The 17,512-nt window shown below is 40.2% G+C and overlaps 1 protein-coding gene across 3 annotated transcripts in view; it reads right to left on the reverse strand.

The window, feature by feature from the left end:
- Positions 1-17,512, reverse strand: part of MIDEAS (mitotic deacetylase associated SANT domain protein) — a 99,037-nt gene that overhangs the window by 22,634 nt on the left and 58,891 nt on the right. For all 3 annotated transcript variants that reach the window (XM_058161969.1, XM_058161967.1, XM_058161968.1), the window contains exons 2-7: positions 12,678-14,369; positions 8,176-8,487; positions 6,541-6,883; positions 6,053-6,119; positions 3,680-3,822; positions 1,760-1,863 (exon numbers count right to left, since the gene is read on the reverse strand). In XM_058161969.1, coding sequence (XP_058017952.1) covers positions 1,760-1,863; positions 3,680-3,822; positions 6,053-6,119; positions 6,541-6,883; positions 8,176-8,487; positions 12,678-14,189 — 2,481 coding nt within the window. In that variant the 5' untranslated portion in view covers positions 14,190-14,369. The remainder of the gene's footprint in view (positions 1-1,759; positions 1,864-3,679; positions 3,823-6,052; positions 6,120-6,540; positions 6,884-8,175; positions 8,488-12,677; positions 14,370-17,512) is intronic.

The raw sequence follows: 17,512 nt of genomic DNA on the forward strand, positions 1-17,512 counted from the left end.
CCAACATCTGTTTTTCTCTCTGAGATTATCAAAAGCTACATATGCTACCTTAATTATTTCTAGTTAAACAGTTGTATTACACAAATGTAATAGGTAAGGCCACACTTGGAATATTGCATCCAGTTTTGGTCGCCACGATGTAAAAAAAGATGTTGAGACTCTACAAAGAGTGCAGAGAAGAGCAACAAAGATGATTAGGGGACTGGAGGCTAAAACATATGAAGAATGGTTGCAGGAACTGGGTATGTCTAGTTTAATAAAAAGAAGGACTAGGGGAGACATGATAGCAGTGTTCCAATATCTCAGGGGTTGCCACAAAGAAGAGGGAGTCGGGCTGTTCTCCAAAGCACCTGAGGGTAGAACAAGAAGCAATGGGTGGAAACTGATCAAAGAAAGAAGCAACTTAGAACTAAGGAGAAATTTCTTGACAGTTAGAACAATTAATAAGTGGAACGACTTGCCTGCAGAAGTTGTGAATGCTCCAACACTGGAAATTTTTAAGAAAATGTTGGATAACCATCTGACTGACATGGTGTAGGGTTTCCTGCCTGGGCAGGGGGTTGGACTAGAAGGCCTCCAAGGTCCCTTCCAACTCTGTTGTTATGTTATGTTATGTTATGTTATGTTATGCATACCAGAACAACTAGACACAAATGGAGCTTATTATTCAGTTTCTCCAAGATGACACCAATCCCATGCCAGTATTAGACAGTCAGACCTTAGAAGCTAACAGATAACCTGAATTTTGTCTATGCTGACCAACTGCAGCTCCTCAGGGTTTCAGATGAAAGGCTTTCCAGTTCTATAATGGAGGTAGTAGTAGTGGATGGGGGACATTCCGAATGTAGGGATCTGCCCTAGCATGGGATGGTAAGACAGCTAAGCCATAATGTCATTTATCCAGTTCTGCTTATACTATGAATCCAATCACTGCAGTTAGTAAAACAGTTTATAGCAATAGCACTTAGACTTATATACCATTTCACAGTGCCTTACAGCCCTCTCTAAGAGGTTTACAGTCAGCATGTTGTCCCCAACAATCTGGGTCCTCATTTTACCCAGCTCAGAAGGATGGAAGGCTGAGTCAGTCTTTAGCCTGGTGAGATTTGAATTGCCAAATTGCAGGCAGCCAGCAGTCAGCAGAAGTAGCCTGCAGTACTGCACTCTAATCACTGCGCCACCACGGCTCTTTATGGCTTTGCATGTTGAATAAACCCAACCAATTATCATTTATTCAAAAAAAGTGTCAAGCAAAGTGTAGCTTTGGTAATATCCCCTGCAGTATTAACTTAAAGCAACTTTCCCCAACCTGTTACATGTGCTGGCTAGAAATACCAGAGGGCACCAGGTTGGGAAGGCTGATCTACCAATAGCAAATATCTATGGAGCTGAAGTCTTCAAACTGAAGAAGCTTCTTGGATGAGAAGTGAAACATCTTCAAGGAGAAATAAAGTCCAGCTGTCTTTTGAAAAAGCACCTTTGGGACTACCTATAGCAAGTTTATGATGCTACATCATGAACAACAGAAGGAAAATGGAATAGGATACCACAAAGAGCTACCAACAGCTCTTGATATACTTGACCCAAGTATAGGTAAAACATAGAATTCATTATCATGAATGTATTAACAACAGAGTAGTGAAACAGTTTGCAAAGCCATTAGCTGGGCTATATAATATTGTTAAGTCCTTGCTACACATCAGAATTTTATATTTATCAGCAAACTTTCCAGTCCAATCAGAGGCTGCTAGAGTCTTACCACGATGTCTCCTTTTGCTTCATGTAAGCAGTGAAATGCCAGCTCTTGATTGGTACCACCTCCAGGAAATATGCTTGAACATGCAGCTGTTATCAGGTTGTCCACTGTTATATTTAAAAGAAAGTTCCACAGTATTATGAAATAGATAGATGGAATAAACAACATCCACTTAAGAAGAAAACCAGCAAATATATGTACAATTTGGCTGATACACACAGGCAAGCTTCCCATCATTTTGTGATGAATGGTTCCCCCAACCCTTAACTGGGAACCTACTGTCTTCACAGTATGATTGCATCCTAGTTCTTACATCATTTCTGACTACTGGCCATGCTGGCTTTGTTGATGGATAGCAATGTTCCATAGGGACCAAAATGGTCAATTTCTACCTTCAAGTTTCCCAGTAACAAGGGATTAATCTTGATGTCCTGCTTTTTGTTATGATATTGTCATATCCATCCCATTCCATTCAGGGGCAGAAGAATTTGATAAGAAAAGTATGCCTGCAGGTCATTTTCATCCCTTACCGGATAAGCAGTGGAAATAAAGGAGAAAATATCCAATTAGCTATGATTTTGCTTTAGAATGTTAGGATCCAGAAGATAAGAACTACTTCTAAAACTTGCGATGATGTGAATTAGATGGGACAGCCAAAGAGAAGAGGGTCCAAAAATACAAAGCATAGCCTTTTTTGAGGTATCCCCTCTTTAAGCAAGCCAATCACATTACATTAAATTTATGACAAATGTCATCTTTATGGCCTAATAGCTTTTCCATGGCTTAACTTAGCTAATAGTTTACTTGCCTACTAGCATTTTGAGACGGCAACTGACTCTGCATGATTTTTTTCTTACTTAACATTCTGCCAGTGGTCTATCTAATTTTTACCAAAGCTTTTTAAAGAGAGGGTAAAAACAAACAGAAATATAACGTAAGGAAAAAAAAAGAGAAAAGAAAGCAAAGAAAAAGCAAAAAGTGCAAGGAAACAAAAAAGGTTAAAGAAAAATAGAAACAAAAGTGGCTTCCAATATTCTTCACAGCAGGTATATTTTCACCTCTCTCTAAAGTTACATTATAACACTCTTTATTTCTAAAATCCATACCATCTAATCATCAAAACCGTAATCACAAGTTCACAATTTTTGCACAGAAATCATCTAGAATCTGCTCTGTACTTTCAACATTGGAGCAGATTTTGAGGAGGGAGGTGAACTGTAGGAAGAGAGGCTGTTGGTGGAAGACCCCAATTTTTTTTAAAAAAAGAAAAATCCGGTCAGATTGATGACTTTGTGTGCTTCTGATAAATTTAAATGTTTTTTTAAATGTGGGACAAAATGATAAAGAATAATAATTTTCAATTATTACAATTACTCCCAAGTTTCTCACTTTCACAATGATTTTCCATTTGGAGTTCCTCTGGTGCAAGCTTTATGGAATACAGGTAGTCCTCAACTTGCAACAGTTTCTTTAGTGACCGTTCAAAGTTACAACATCACTGAAAAAAGTGACTAAGACCATTTTTCACACTTACAACTGTTGTAGGATTCCCATGGTCATTCAGATGCTTGACAACTGACTCACATTTATGACGGTTGCAGTGTCCAGAAGTCATGTAATCGCCTTTTGTGACCTTCTGACAAGCAAAGTCAATGGGGAAACCAGATTCACTTAACAACCTTGTTATCAATTTAACAACTGCAATGATTCACTTAACAAGAAAAGTCGTAGAATGGGGCAAAACTCACTTAACAAATTTCTCACTTAACAACATAAAATTTGGGCTCAATTGTGGTCATAAGTTGATGACTACCTCTGCAGTGAATCAAAGGCCATCAACTTGGTTGACAGTCCAGTAACTTTTAGAAGTTCTATCACCTCCCTCCTTGTTTTCATGGCCATTCAGATATACATTTTTTTTACCATTCTCCTGGATTGCCGGATTATTTTCCAGTTCCTCCCATGGCTGCCACACCAACTGCTCCTTGGCCACATCGGAGGCTGCCAGAGATCGATCTCGAAGCAGTGGGATTTCAGCTTGAAACCGAGACCCCACATTGATCCGCCTTAAACAATAAATGAACATCAACAAAGTGATACACCAACGCACAGCCTGCTTATCTGAAACAAAGGACATTTTCACGGGGTGACCGTGATGTGAAATAGATATAATAATCTGTTCCCAGATCTGCTTCAACCATTTCAACTGCCTCAAAATAAAAGATTCTTCTTTTATACTCTTAGTAAGCCAACATATGCTAATTAGGAGACATGCTTTAAAAAGGGGGGGGGGGAATTCAGAAGCTTTCAATAAAGAAAACAGCTGTAATCTGTTTACTTACATATAAGAAGATCCAAATATGGCTAATTTCTTCACATATGCTTTTACATTCTATACAATTCATCTGCTATGTGATAATTGCTAAATATGTTATTAAAATACTAGGTGATAATTATGGAAAAATCAAGGGACCAATCCAAGACAGGACTGCTTGTTAAATCTTCATATCAGACTAAACTTCAACTCTAGTGCCTGAAGCTTAAATCATTGCTAAACTGTTCCATTTATTTAGTGGACTTGGTCTCACCATAGTCTATTTCAGAGTAAAAGCCAGAGAGCAGCCCCCTTGGTAGACCAAGAGGAATAAGCAACACATACACATTTAAACAATGTCCTCCACAGATATAAACATAAATGTATGAGTGTGTTGCTTATGATATAGAGGTATATTCAAAATGCATTTGTAGCAGGACTGCAATCTGCCATCTACAAATAAGTGTGGCTAAATGATACCACACTTAACCACAACTAAACATAATGCATGTTGAGTTCCTAGGTTATTTTGAAGAAGAAGTGGATAAATCTATTAGTCTGGAACCTGGCTTAGTTACAAACATTAACAACATTATCCTGGAATTTATTCAGGGTGTGTTTTGCTTATAAAAATGATTCTTTTAAGCCTTGAAAGGGTTTGGATTTTTTCCCCCAAGACTCTAAGAAGGACCAGCTGTGGTGTTTAAGCACAGATTCTATCTACAGATACTGTTGTTGGACCAGAAGTTAGGCTCCTAATCATAAGCTCCTGCAACAAACTGCAATTATGTCAAGATGACAACATGGACACACATCGCAACTTTGGGTAAAGATAATGTACGTTGTGGGGTTTGTATCATGACATCTTGTGTCACTCCCTATTCTCACCCTGTCATGGATGCCTATGTTCCTAACAAAACCTTCATTCATTCTACATTCTTGCTCAATCGCTTATCCATTTCTGTAGGAAATCAGGAGAGAGAAAAAACTGGGCTTAGTCATTCCCTCTACTCAAAGCCCTTTGCATCAGTCAAAGGTAAGAGATTTTTAACAGGTACATGATTATATGCTTAATTAGAACACCAAATAAAATGTCTTTTTTAAAAGAAAATCTGCAAGATAGTAATTCTTATCCATACATGTCTATGGAGATTCTCAGTCACCCAGGTCATGGTTGTCCCAAAGGTGCTTTTTCGAAAAGCAACTGGACTTTGTTTTTCCCTTGAAAATGTTTCGCTCCTCATTTAAGAAACTTCAGAACTGGCTTCAGAACTGAAGAAGATTCTTGGATGAGAAGCGAAACGTCTTCAAGGAAAAACGAAGCCCAGTTGCTTTTCGAAAAAGCACCTTTGGGACTTAACGCACATATATTAGGAAGTGTCTCTACATTGAAATGGTGTTATGGACTAGCAGGAAACAGTGGTGGTTTTTTTTGCCTGCTTCTCCATACTGATGAATATTAATAGTTTCATGAAAGAAGGTCTTTAATAAAGCCTGTTTCAAGATACAATAGAGTGAAGGAAGAACCATTTTCGGCCTAAGGATCAGATTGCCCTGGGTAGGAAGGTACAGTCTGGGAAGGAGTACCAGGAAGAGTCATTCTTGTCATACAATCCTGGCCCCCTCATGCCCACACATATACACACTTTTAGATTATGAGTAGAGAGTAGGTGATTCTCCAGCTGATATACTGCAACTTTCAGCATCCTTAACATGGGCCACATTGCCTGAAACTACTGAAAGTTGCAATTAAGCAGCATCTTGAGGCCTCCACATCTCCTACCTCAGTTCACACTCTTCCTTCCCACTTCACTCTTCAACTGGGAAGACTAACTGAAAAGAAGAACATCTTCCTTCCTTCCTGGGCTAACTGAAGCTAAAGTTCTCAGGAATTAAGTTAGGGAAAAAACTTCTCATATGACCAAGAAGACAACTCTGTCACTGAATAATCGTGCTCTATATTTTTTCAATTGAATACTTACGGTTCAATGCTGACAGGAGTGCACTCTCCCATTACTGAGAGGACAGGTGGGGTGGCTTCTGTACTGTCTACAAAAAATAATAATTTAATTAAATGTATAATCCAATCTATCTAAAAGACTAATGAAGATGTACTAAGTTATATATAAAACTGTCATCTCAATACATAAGACAAGATAGCAACTTAAAGACATTATTTATTGAGATCAAGTTTTGATTATAAACTTCACATAATTACCATGGTATAAACAAATCTCCATCCTGGCACCCTCCAGATTCACTGGCAATGCCAAGAATTCCCAGCCAATCATCCAGGGAATTGTAATGTAACTGGAGAATGTCATTATGAGGCTCTAGCTAAGCAAAATCCAAGATATTTCAGCCTGAACAAACTTTTCAATTTATGAGTATTATCTACAACTGTCAGCTGCTATCCATTCCTGGAAATCCTCCCATCCCAACCCACCAAGAACGTTGTCCAGAAACTTACTAGATCTGAGTAGGGTCCTGTGCGCAGCTTTTGGCGTCATTGGAGGGGGAACTGCACTGCCGGTAGCAGAAAGGAAAGCATGGAAATATAGTCCTGAGCCCTCTCGTACTGGGCTGAGAATGGGCGGAGGAGTATAAGGAGGTAGCTCAAAGTTCCTATCAGAAGGGTGATCAGCTAGACGGACAGGTGAACGCAAGTGGCTCTGGTAAGGTGTGATATTGGAATAGACTGGCGGAGCAATGAAGGTGCCAGCTTTGGGGGGTATGAAGAGAGGTTCTGGTCTCGGTCGTTGCTTTGGCTTCCGTGCAAAACCATCCACTTCTTTTGGAGCGGCGCCTTCTTGCTATGTAAACATATATAAAAAGAAATATGCTTTGTCTCTTGTAAAGGAAAATATTTTATGTCTCAAAACCTTCCCTGCATCTCTGAAACAATGAACTGTCCCTCATATTCCTCTGTTTACAGTAATCTGTTCAATTCTTTAGGGACCACAAAGGGAAAAGGAGAGGGTTTTCTCTTTCCTCTGCCCAGCTTAGTAAAAGTGGGATAAAAATAAAATAAATAAAAATAAGCCATTATTGAGCATGGACTGTTCAGGGACAGGGAGATGTAAACCAAGCAGCCAAAATATACTGGCATTTTGTTTGTTATTTCTATCAGAACTAAGGGGGGGGGATGATGGTTCAAGATGTTAAAGATGATGGCTTAGCAATTAAAGACGCTGGGCTTGTCGGCTGGAAAGCAGATAGCCTGGGTTTGAGACCCGAGCGCTGTGCAATAGGGTAAGCTTCCATTCTTGCCCCAACTCCTGCCCACTTAAGCAGTCCAAAAGCATGCAAATGCAAGTAGATAAATAGGTACCACTTTGGTGGGAAGGTAACAGCATTCTGTGTGCCTCGGCTTATAGTCATGCTGGCCACATGACCACGGAAGCATATTTGGACAACGCTGGCTGCCTCGGCTAAGAATCAGAGAGGAACATTGCCCCCCAGAGTCAGATATGACTCGACAGGGGAAACCTTTACCTAATCCACGTATTATTTCAATGCAAACTATCCAATTCATACAGCTTTGGTCCTCAAAGAGAACACCCCTTAGTCCTTCCTTGTTTTCCTTTTTCCCACTCGAGGAAAGAACTGGAGGAACAAATAGGTCACTAAGTCAACCTATCTTTGAATATTAAATACTGGACATCAATAAAAAAATCTATTACAGTTTCTGAACCAGGTCAAAGTAATTGTCTACCCTATGAGTAGGTTGCCTCAACCAACATCTAGTAAGCTCCATGTTCATGGAAATATAGAGTTAGAGCTTGAGTCGCCATGGGCAAATAGGCAGCAATATAAATCCAATAAATAAATAAATAAAAATAAAGAGAAAGAAGAATTTAGGCCAGTGAGCCCAACCTCTTGAGTCCCACATGAAACCAAACTGTATACAACAGCCAGATGTTTAGTTGCTATCTGTACACATTCAGTGAAGAACAGCCCACCAACCTCCTTAGTCAATGGCTCCAATGTTAAAAGCACGCATCCAGTTTCCTAAAACCAAGAGAGAATTGCCTTGGGAAAGCTGACTGTTGACATAAAGGGAAATGCATGTAGGGAGATTAACATCTCTAGCCCCCAAATCTACCTGAGCTGATGAGTCCATATTCAGATTACGATTGGACCTCCTCCGGGTGACAATCACAGAAGGCTTACTGTCTGCAACCCCATGATCATTAACCAGGAACCGCTGCTGCTTCCCATCCTCGCCCTTTTCCCTGGTGATATCTTGAGCATCCCGCTTCTTCACTGGTACAGACACGGGAATAATGAGAGGCACATGGCTGTTATCCTCCCGGACTCTCTTTGAGGCTGGGGAAGAGCTGGCAAATTCTACAACACTCCTTGGTGCAGCAGCTGTTGCCTCACTCTTGTTTTTTTCTTCTGACATTTCGGGTTCCTGAAATTTAAAAAAAAAAAAGTGTGTGCACATTAAGGTATTTGGTCTTTGAAAATGACACATTGAAAACTGATATTGTCTCCTTCCAGTGAGTCAGGGTAGTAAACTGGCCTTCCTTTCAATAGATAACATCTCACATTGTACCAAGCCATGGTTTGTTTTAAGCACAATTTTCTGAAAGAACAATTGTTTTTCACTTCTAGTTAAGTAATAAATCGTGTCCTATAAACATATCAAGCTAAGCCAAAAACAAATCACATCTTGTCAATGCAGACAGGAATTAGAGATGGGGACACTGGCCTTCAAACAACAGAACTAAGTGAAAAAGACATTACTGTTCAGAAACATACAAGAGTTAAGCATTGCAAAGATAAAAGGTTGAATACAACTATTCATAATACAGCAGTGTTACACACACACTCAATCCTCAATCCTTTTCTTTCAGTTCAAGGGGTCTTACCACTTCTCTTAAAGTCCATTGGTGAGAGACATCTTTTTCATGAAGAGGGGAAACATGGGTGGACTTTCCACAATGATCTACATTCTTATTTTCCCCTTGTGGAATATTTCTCATAGGGCTCATGGCAGTAGATGGCACTCTGGAAGGCATAAAAGCTTGGGTGTGCATTTAGACTCTCCTTCCTTAGATGTTCTCCAGATATCTTTATCAGACTCATATTCTTTTAGATTGTATCATTTTAGTGAAGAGTGGCACAGGCAAATGTCAGAAGTACATAATGGGTAATAACTGATACTTTTCATATGAAATTAATGCATAAGCACCCCTTTGTGTATAATGAAATACATCCAACATCAGGATTACTCACGCTTTGATCTGGCTCTAATTGTATTACGAATAACTTTCAATGCAGCTTCCAAAATTTTGCACCCTTCCACCCAACATGCCTAAAATAAAATGCTTCCTTCTTCAGCATCTTAAAGCTAAGTAATCCATTTTACAAGTATGCACCCAAGCAACTGCAAGCCTCAAGCTTACGCAGCACTTTATCCTTTTATTTGCCCAACAAAAGGAGATGGCCAGAAACTTCCAACAACATTTGTTGAGTGAATCTGGCCAATGCTGGTGTGCAGGAGAGCTATTACTCTGAAATTACTCTTCTAGGAAAGAATTAATTTCACCATGGAAACAGAAATCATATCGTTTTATGCATAAGTGGGTGAACGTGTAGAAACATTTGGAACATTATATTGGAATTATTTATATGCAATGCAATGCAGACCAAAGAGTAGGATATACTATTATGTAATACACCAGTGTTACACACAATGGAATACCCAAGTATTCCTCTTATTGCATCCAAATATCAAATGTAATCTTCTACATTTGTCTATGACATCCTCCCCAATTTGCTGTATTGCAGTATTTCTGAAATAAGAGTCTCATAATTTCCTACTAGCATGGCCAAGATTTTTTGGGAATGACTATTACAGTATAAGCAATCAACCCCAAAAGGAGCATTACAGATAAGTTATATATTATACACAGCCTAAGTTGTGTGCTTTTTTTCTTTGTTTATTAGGCATATATCATCCTATGTGCTTGGAGATCATGCTAGAGAAAAGATGAAACCTAACCATAAATATGGCAACTATCTGAAAATTTGTGTTCTATTAAAGAAAATGCGTAACAAATATTTGAGCAATAGGCAAGAGAAATTCAATTATTATGGTTCCATAGACCATAATATAAACTCCATAGACCTGCTATTTAAATCAAAGTAGTGAAACCATTCGAGTTACTAATGTATTTTTAAAGAAAAGGGGTCTTACTTCTGAAATCAATGGAATATTGGCATGTAGTACTGTCTTGGCAGTTCACTATCCATAGCAAAACTATTTAAACTTTAAAAAAGGAGTGCACAAAAAAGGAGATTTAAAAACCTTTCAAATTTCAACTAAAATGAAAAATATGTTAGCTCGTATTCCTGAGAAATTTCAACTAAACATTTTCTCCAAACTGTTTGGTTCTTGTTCCCCAATTTTAATTTTAAGACGTTTTTAGGCAACTGAACAAATTAAAAATGATAGGATATGGGAGCAAGGTAGACACTAGAAAAAACAAAGAAAAAGATAACGTTTCATCAAGCAATTTGTTTAAAATACACAAAAGAAATGAGATTGGAATAGGGAATGCAATTACAGTAGTACTCTGGCTACAACTAAACAGAGAGCCCAAAATTTCAAAGTATAAGAGAGATTTTTTGGGGGAGGGGGCTTTAAGTAAGCCTGCACTAGTCTCTGCAGTTTTCTTGACAAGATTTTTCAGAAATAGTTTGCCACTGCCTAGTTCCTAGGACGGAGAAACAGTGACTGGCCCAAGCTCCTCCAATTGGTTTTGTGCCTAAGGTGGAATTAGAACTTATTATCCCATTTCTAGCCTGGTACTTAACCACTATGCCAACCTGAATCTCATAGGGAAGAATATAAATAGGTATTGTGTTTTTATTATCACAAACCTTTAAGAACACATGGTTGGGAGATTGTTGATTATATAATGGCAACTTACTTTTACTTATTAATGGAAGTCGCAACTGGAGGACTAGTTAGAAATCTGGAGAACATGCCTAATTTCCCATTATTCTTACTGCTAAGAAAACTTATTTACATGCTAATATTTACACACAGGGGTATTCTATTCTATTCTATTCTATTCTATTCTATTCTATTCTATTCTATTCTATTCTATTCTATTCTATTCTATTCTATTCAAATTCTTATTCCTATTCTCATCAATCAATCTACCCATCCATCCATCTATCAAAAAACCTTTCTTCAATTAATATACGAGTTTATATGTACTTCCTAAGATTTTTTCTCTCTCCTCTTTCTTTGCTTTCTAGATATTAAAGAAATAGAAAAATCAATAGTTATTCTTTTTTTAAAAAAATACACTGTGCACTGTTTAATTCAGTGCACTGGTTAAATCAAATATTTTTCCATTTTTAGATGAAAAACACAAATATTTTGCCCTATGGCAAACAGAAAATGCAATAACAAAGTCACCTAAAACAAGGCCATATCTGGCAATGAAGTTATTTCCAGATCTGGCACTATTGTAGGTAGCTGTATAGATAGGTATTGTACTATTGTAAGTGCTACTGTACGTAAGTATTGTACTATATTAAAAAAAAAGAAGAGTTAAAAGTTCAAAAAGATACAGGGGCAAAAGTGATGCTAGACTTTGGCAGAATCAATGCAGGTTTAGAGAGGGGTGAGAAGAAAGACTTTAACTTGTTCTTATATGCTATTTAGGCACTAGAACTTATGTGATTTGTGTAACCATCACATCAATCTGTTATTTGAAGGGAATTGCAGGATTTTGGAGATAGCTATTTTTGCAGAAGTTATTTAAAAGGAATCTCGAGGACAGAGAAAGAGGCCTTAGTTATAGGAAAATAGATTCTATCCGAGTATTAAGAAAAGTCCTTATTATTAAAAAGTCCAATGAGCTTTAGAAGCATCTTGCTTTCTATTGCTGGCCAACTTCCTGTTGGAACAAGCAGGCAACTGGACTTCTTGTCTTAAGTGGCCCTTTCTTACTTAATGATTCTGGGCCTCCAAAGTCCCTTATTCATCTGTGGACTAATATGCCAAGATTCTTAGCATGGCAGAAATTATGGACCACTGGTTATCCAAGCTGAAGTCAATGTGCTGCCATCTGACTGGTAAGTGCTCTTGTCTAAATCCATTAGCTGGATTGTAGGTTTTCATTTCTACTTTCCCAACGTGCTATATTTATAAATGGTGTAACTGATTTGAGAAAGAGAAAAGAAAGATGCTTCTCTCAAGCAGCAATTCTTGATTTGACTGTCCATTTCTATTCCGCAGCAAGGGATAGAGCAGTGTTTTTCAAACTTGGCACCGTTAAGATGTGTGGCCTTCAACTTCCAGAATTCTGAGAGTTGAAAAGTCCACACTTCTTAATGATGCCAAGTATGAAAACCAACTATTATTGTTGATTTGAGTACATGCACGTATTTTCTCTTCTCCTTCAATTGCCAGAAATATGGCATGTGAGGAAAACAAAAAACAAAACTCTAAAAATGAGATAAAAGTTTGTGAAGACACATCTCTGAAGAAAACAAATAAAGTGGCTGCCAGCTACTTTTCAACACTTTTGGAAATGAAGAAGAGTAACAGTCACAGAAAAGTCAAAAATTATCACTTACCCTGATATTCTGAAGAGAAGCCAACTCGACAGCTTTCTGAGCCAGAGTTAAGAGGTTGGCCTCTTGAGAAATACGCCGTCTCCTTCGGGTACTCTGGATGACTCCTCCTCTAACTGCACCAAAGTCGTTTGTTCTCGGACCAATGCCATCAGCAGCAGCCACCTGTTTTCCTGCTTCTTGGGCATTCTCATACATGCCCATCATCTCCATGTCAGGCTGGCTCGGTTGACTCCCTGATGGCATATCCCCACGCTCTAGTTCTGCCCTACTTAGTTGCGAATAACTTTCTTTGTGACTGAACATTTCAGACTGAGGTTGGAACTGGACTTCCGGGTGTTGCTGTGATGGCCAGGGGTGGGTTGGCACAATGTTCCCAGGGTAATCCTCAACTGCCTTGGAGACCAGCGTTCCTTCTCCAGAAGGTACTGGTGGGACACCTTCCTTGGAGAGCCTGCGTGATCTCCTTGGGAGATTGATTTGTGCCTGCGGTAGAACCGCCTGGGGGTTCTGCTCTGTCAGAGCCTTCAGCAACTCCTGATTCCTCTCAGAAACTGGGTGGAACTGATGGGAAACCATATGATGCTGAACAGTCTGAGGGGGTGCTCCCAGATGCGACTGTGAGACAGAAGCTGACGGCTGAAGGCCAAAAGTCTGCACCCCTGTCTGTTGTTGGTGGTGGTGATGGTGCTGCTGCTGTTGGGAATAATAGTTTTCAAACAGCTGCAACTGTGGAAGAGCTTGCTGTTTCTGCTGGGCAGTAAAAGCTGGGCTGGAAGATGTAGGAGCCTGTTGAAGGACATGCAATAATTCAGGAAGACCCTGCTTCTGGCCCTGCTGACCAAAAGCCAGCTGAAAAGGTTGCAAAGAGAGGCTTTGATTTTGTTGCTGCTGCTGCTGCTGCTGCTGCATTTGCTGGAAAGAGGTCATCTGGGCTTGCTGCCTGGCCAATGCTTGCTGTTCCAACTGGGCCTTTTGGGACAGCATCTGCTGGACAGCATCCCCATACAAGTCCAGCTGTGATACCACTCCCCCTTTCTCCCTGTTTCTTTTCAGGGCATCTGGGTGGCCATAGTAATCTGTGATGCTGGCATTAGGATGCCCTCCTTTCTGGCTGCCACCATAAACTATGCCATGGTTCCACCCTCCGGGCTGAGGCTGCCAATTTGCCTCACTTCGCTCTGGCAGCCGGTTTCCCATTAGGGAACTCTGCCACTTGACAGCAGCCAGTTGCTGGGGTGTCATCCTCACCTCACCTCTGTCCTGATACATTGAATTCAGCAATGCAGCATTGCTGGGAATGCTGCTGAAAACCCCAGCCTTGGTCAGCTCCATGGACTGGGTGGGAGGCACATTCCCTCCGTGGCCGTAATACTGTCCTTCTTTTAGCTGCTGTTGCTGCTGCTGCTGCTGCTGCTGGTGAGCTTCTTTCAGGAGAGCATCTTGCTCACTAAAAAATGCAACCCGCTTTCCAGCTCTTTTGTTTGAAGACTTTGGCTGAGCCTGAAGACTCATGATTCAGCGCCTCTTCAAGTCAGATTAGCAACCAACCCATCGCAAACGCAAGAGCAGAACGGAAGATAGAATGTATGAAGCCAACAGAAGGGGCTCCTCCTGCTAATCCATGCAGTTAGAAGGGATGGTGGGTCCCAATTTGTAGTTGAAAAGGATGCCAAGGTCCAACGGTTTCACTCCCTGAAACAGAAATAAGCACTGTTAATAGCCAAAATAGCAGGGCTGAAATCCAGCAGGTTCTGGAGAACCGGTAGCGGAAATTTTGAGTAGTTCAGAGAACCGGCAAATACCACCTCTGGTTGGCCCCAGAGTGGGGTGGGAATGGGGATTTTGCAGTTTCCTTCCCCTGCCACGCCCACCAAGCCACGCCCGAAGAACCCGTACTAAAAATACAAAACTGAATTTCACCACTGCAAAATAGCAAGAGAGATCTGATATATTCAACTTTCTTAACTTAAGCAGATAGTCCGTGACTTACAACAATTCATTTAATGACTGTTTAAAGTTACAACAGCACTGAAAAAGTGACTTACAACTGTTTTTCACACTCACGACTGCTGCAGCATCCCCGTGGTCATGTGATCAAAATTCAGATGCTTGGTGGCAACTGACTCGTGTTTATGACGGTTGCAACGCTCCGGGATCATGTGATCCCCATTTGCAACTTCCTGACAAAGCAAAGTCAATGGGAAAGCCAGATTCACTTAGCAATCATGTTACTAACTTAACAACAGCAATGATTCACTTAACAACTGTGGCAAGAAAAGCCAAAAATGGGGCAAAACTCCCTCACTAAATGTCTCACTTAGCGACATAAATTTTAGGCCCGATTGTGGTCATAAGTTAAGGACTACCTGTATATCCAAAATCCTTACATTTTCTGGATCCCCCTATTTAACCAAAATACAAGTAGTCCTGGTTTAGCAACTCAACTTGGTTATTAAGCCCTTGCTTATCAATGGAGACCAAATAGAGCAAGTGGTCAGTTTTAAGTTTGGACCGGACCTGGTGCGCTCACATTGCAGCACTGGTCAAAAGGGCCCAGCAGATTATACTACCTGAGATTTTTCAGGAATCAGCAACCGAATGAAAAACTGCTGGTGGCCTTCTACAGATGCACCATATGGAGTATTTTAACTTACTGCATCTGTGTATGGTTTGCCAATTACACAGTGGCAGATAGGACAGCATTCCAGAGGGTCAAGGTCATTGCCCAGAGGATCATTGGTTGCCCTTTCCCCTCTTTGGAAGAGCTTTATAGCTCCCGCTGCCTTAAGAAAGTTCAAAACATTCTTAAAGATCCATCTCATCCTGGGCACCCTTTTTTTGAACTTTTACCATCCGACAGACAGTACAGGATAATAAAAACAAGGACAAATAGTCTGAAAAACAGCTTCTATCCCAGGGCAATAACCATATTGAATTCTACGGTATAGTGCCAAATCAGGTTTACAATTTCAATCATATAGAATGTAAAGGAGGTATGTTAGTGTTTTTATTTTTATAATGTACATTGAAGACGGCATTTAATTTTGCTATACCATGTGCAATGACAATAGTAAAGTAAGTATAGATGTCCCCAAGTAAAATTGTGACTGTCTTCAACGTTTTACTTCAGTTTTCCTTTGCTTTACAAACCTGCAGATGCCATATATGCCAGGACTAGTTGAAGCATTACTATTTCATCACTGCAACTGCAAACAGTCACTGTTACAAGGCAGTTGCTAAATGAGGACCACCTCTACTGCCTTCAAGGAGGTTAAAATGGATTTGTTTACTACACTAAGGCATAAGCTGTTTTAAATCATGGCTTCTTAAAAGTTTAGAGCACTTGAACAGCATTCAACCGTGGCCTGTTTTATATATATAATGCTAAACCCAAAGCTCTAACCCAAGGCAGGCAACCACAAGCTTCATGCAATTCCCAGATTCATTTCTACAACTTTAGAATCCTTAGGATTGCACAGTTCAGTGACAAATCACAGATAACAGATAGTATTTTTCTTTAGATCTTTTTTGAGCAGAAAAGAAACAAAATTAGACATCTTAAATCCATAGACACTTAGCATATGGAAGCAAACAACCCATAGTCAAATTCAATCATGTAAAAGGTTTGTTTGTTTGTCTGTTTATGAACAGGCTGTTTATTTGTACAGCCTCTGATTCCCAGTGCCCCTAAAGCAGTTCACAACGTAAAATAATGAAAGTTAACAACGCATAATTAAAAAAATATTAAAAAGGGGCAAAAAGGTGGCAAAACTAGGCAGCAATTACCGTATTTTTCGGAGTATAAGAAACGGGGTGCACAGAGGGTTTGGGAGGCCTGTAGAGTGCTCCTGAGGGCTGGGGAGGACAAAAACTTTTTTTTTCTTACTTACCTCTTCAAAATCTTGGTGTGTCTTATAGTACGAAAAATACAGTAAAATGTATGCATACTACACAGAAGAAGCTTCACCACCCTAGTCAAGTCTTCAAGACCCTTTGAAATCCCAGCAGGGTGAGAGCTATCCAGATGTCAGAGAGAACCTCATTCTATAGAGCAGGCACTGGGAGGAACAGAAAAAAGCATGCTTCCAGGGTCCCCATAGATAACATTGTTTAATCAAAGGAACCTGGAATGTAGCAACCATTAAACTGAATCAGTTGGGTAGATTCAACGGGGGATAGACATATACAGTAATGTAGTATACTAATACACTATTCCAAGTTTCCTCTTACAAAGCCCTAGCTGATTACAGTGTTAGTTCTACACACACAAATATTAAGATTCTTCATAACTTTTTAATCTGTTGCATGACCCACATTGCTAAAAGACAACTTAGATGATACATTTTGAACTGCTCCGGAAAGAAGGCTAAATATTCATTAGGCAGATTCACAATGTCGTGTATTAGGACTGTGATGGCGAACTTATGGCACGCATGCCGGAAGTGGCACACAGAGCCATTTCTCCGGGCACACAGAGCCGTCGCCTGTTGCTCTTCTGGGTTCTGGTATGCTGGCCAGCTGGGTTTTATGTGCACCGGCAGGCCGGAAACTGGAAGAACGGTTGCCCATTGCGCATGCGCAAGCCAGGAAAATGATCATCCTGTTTCCAGAATGCGCATGCGTACTGGTCAGCTGGTCTGGTTTCTGGCGCAGTTGCGTGCGTGAAAACCAGCAACAGGCATGCGTGCCAAAAGAAGCGGAGAGGGGATCCAGGCAATTGCTCCTAAGGGAGTAGAGCAAGGTAAGCTGGGGCTTCCCTCCTTCCCTGCCCGCGCGGGCTTCTTGCACGGCCTCAGGCAGTCTGGACCAGCAGTTGGTGAAGGTGAGGTGGTGGT

Source organism: Ahaetulla prasina, chromosome 1, assembly GCF_028640845.1.
Source record: "Ahaetulla prasina isolate Xishuangbanna chromosome 1, ASM2864084v1, whole genome shotgun sequence".
Taxonomy (NCBI): Eukaryota; Metazoa; Chordata; class Lepidosauria; order Squamata; family Colubridae; genus Ahaetulla; species Ahaetulla prasina.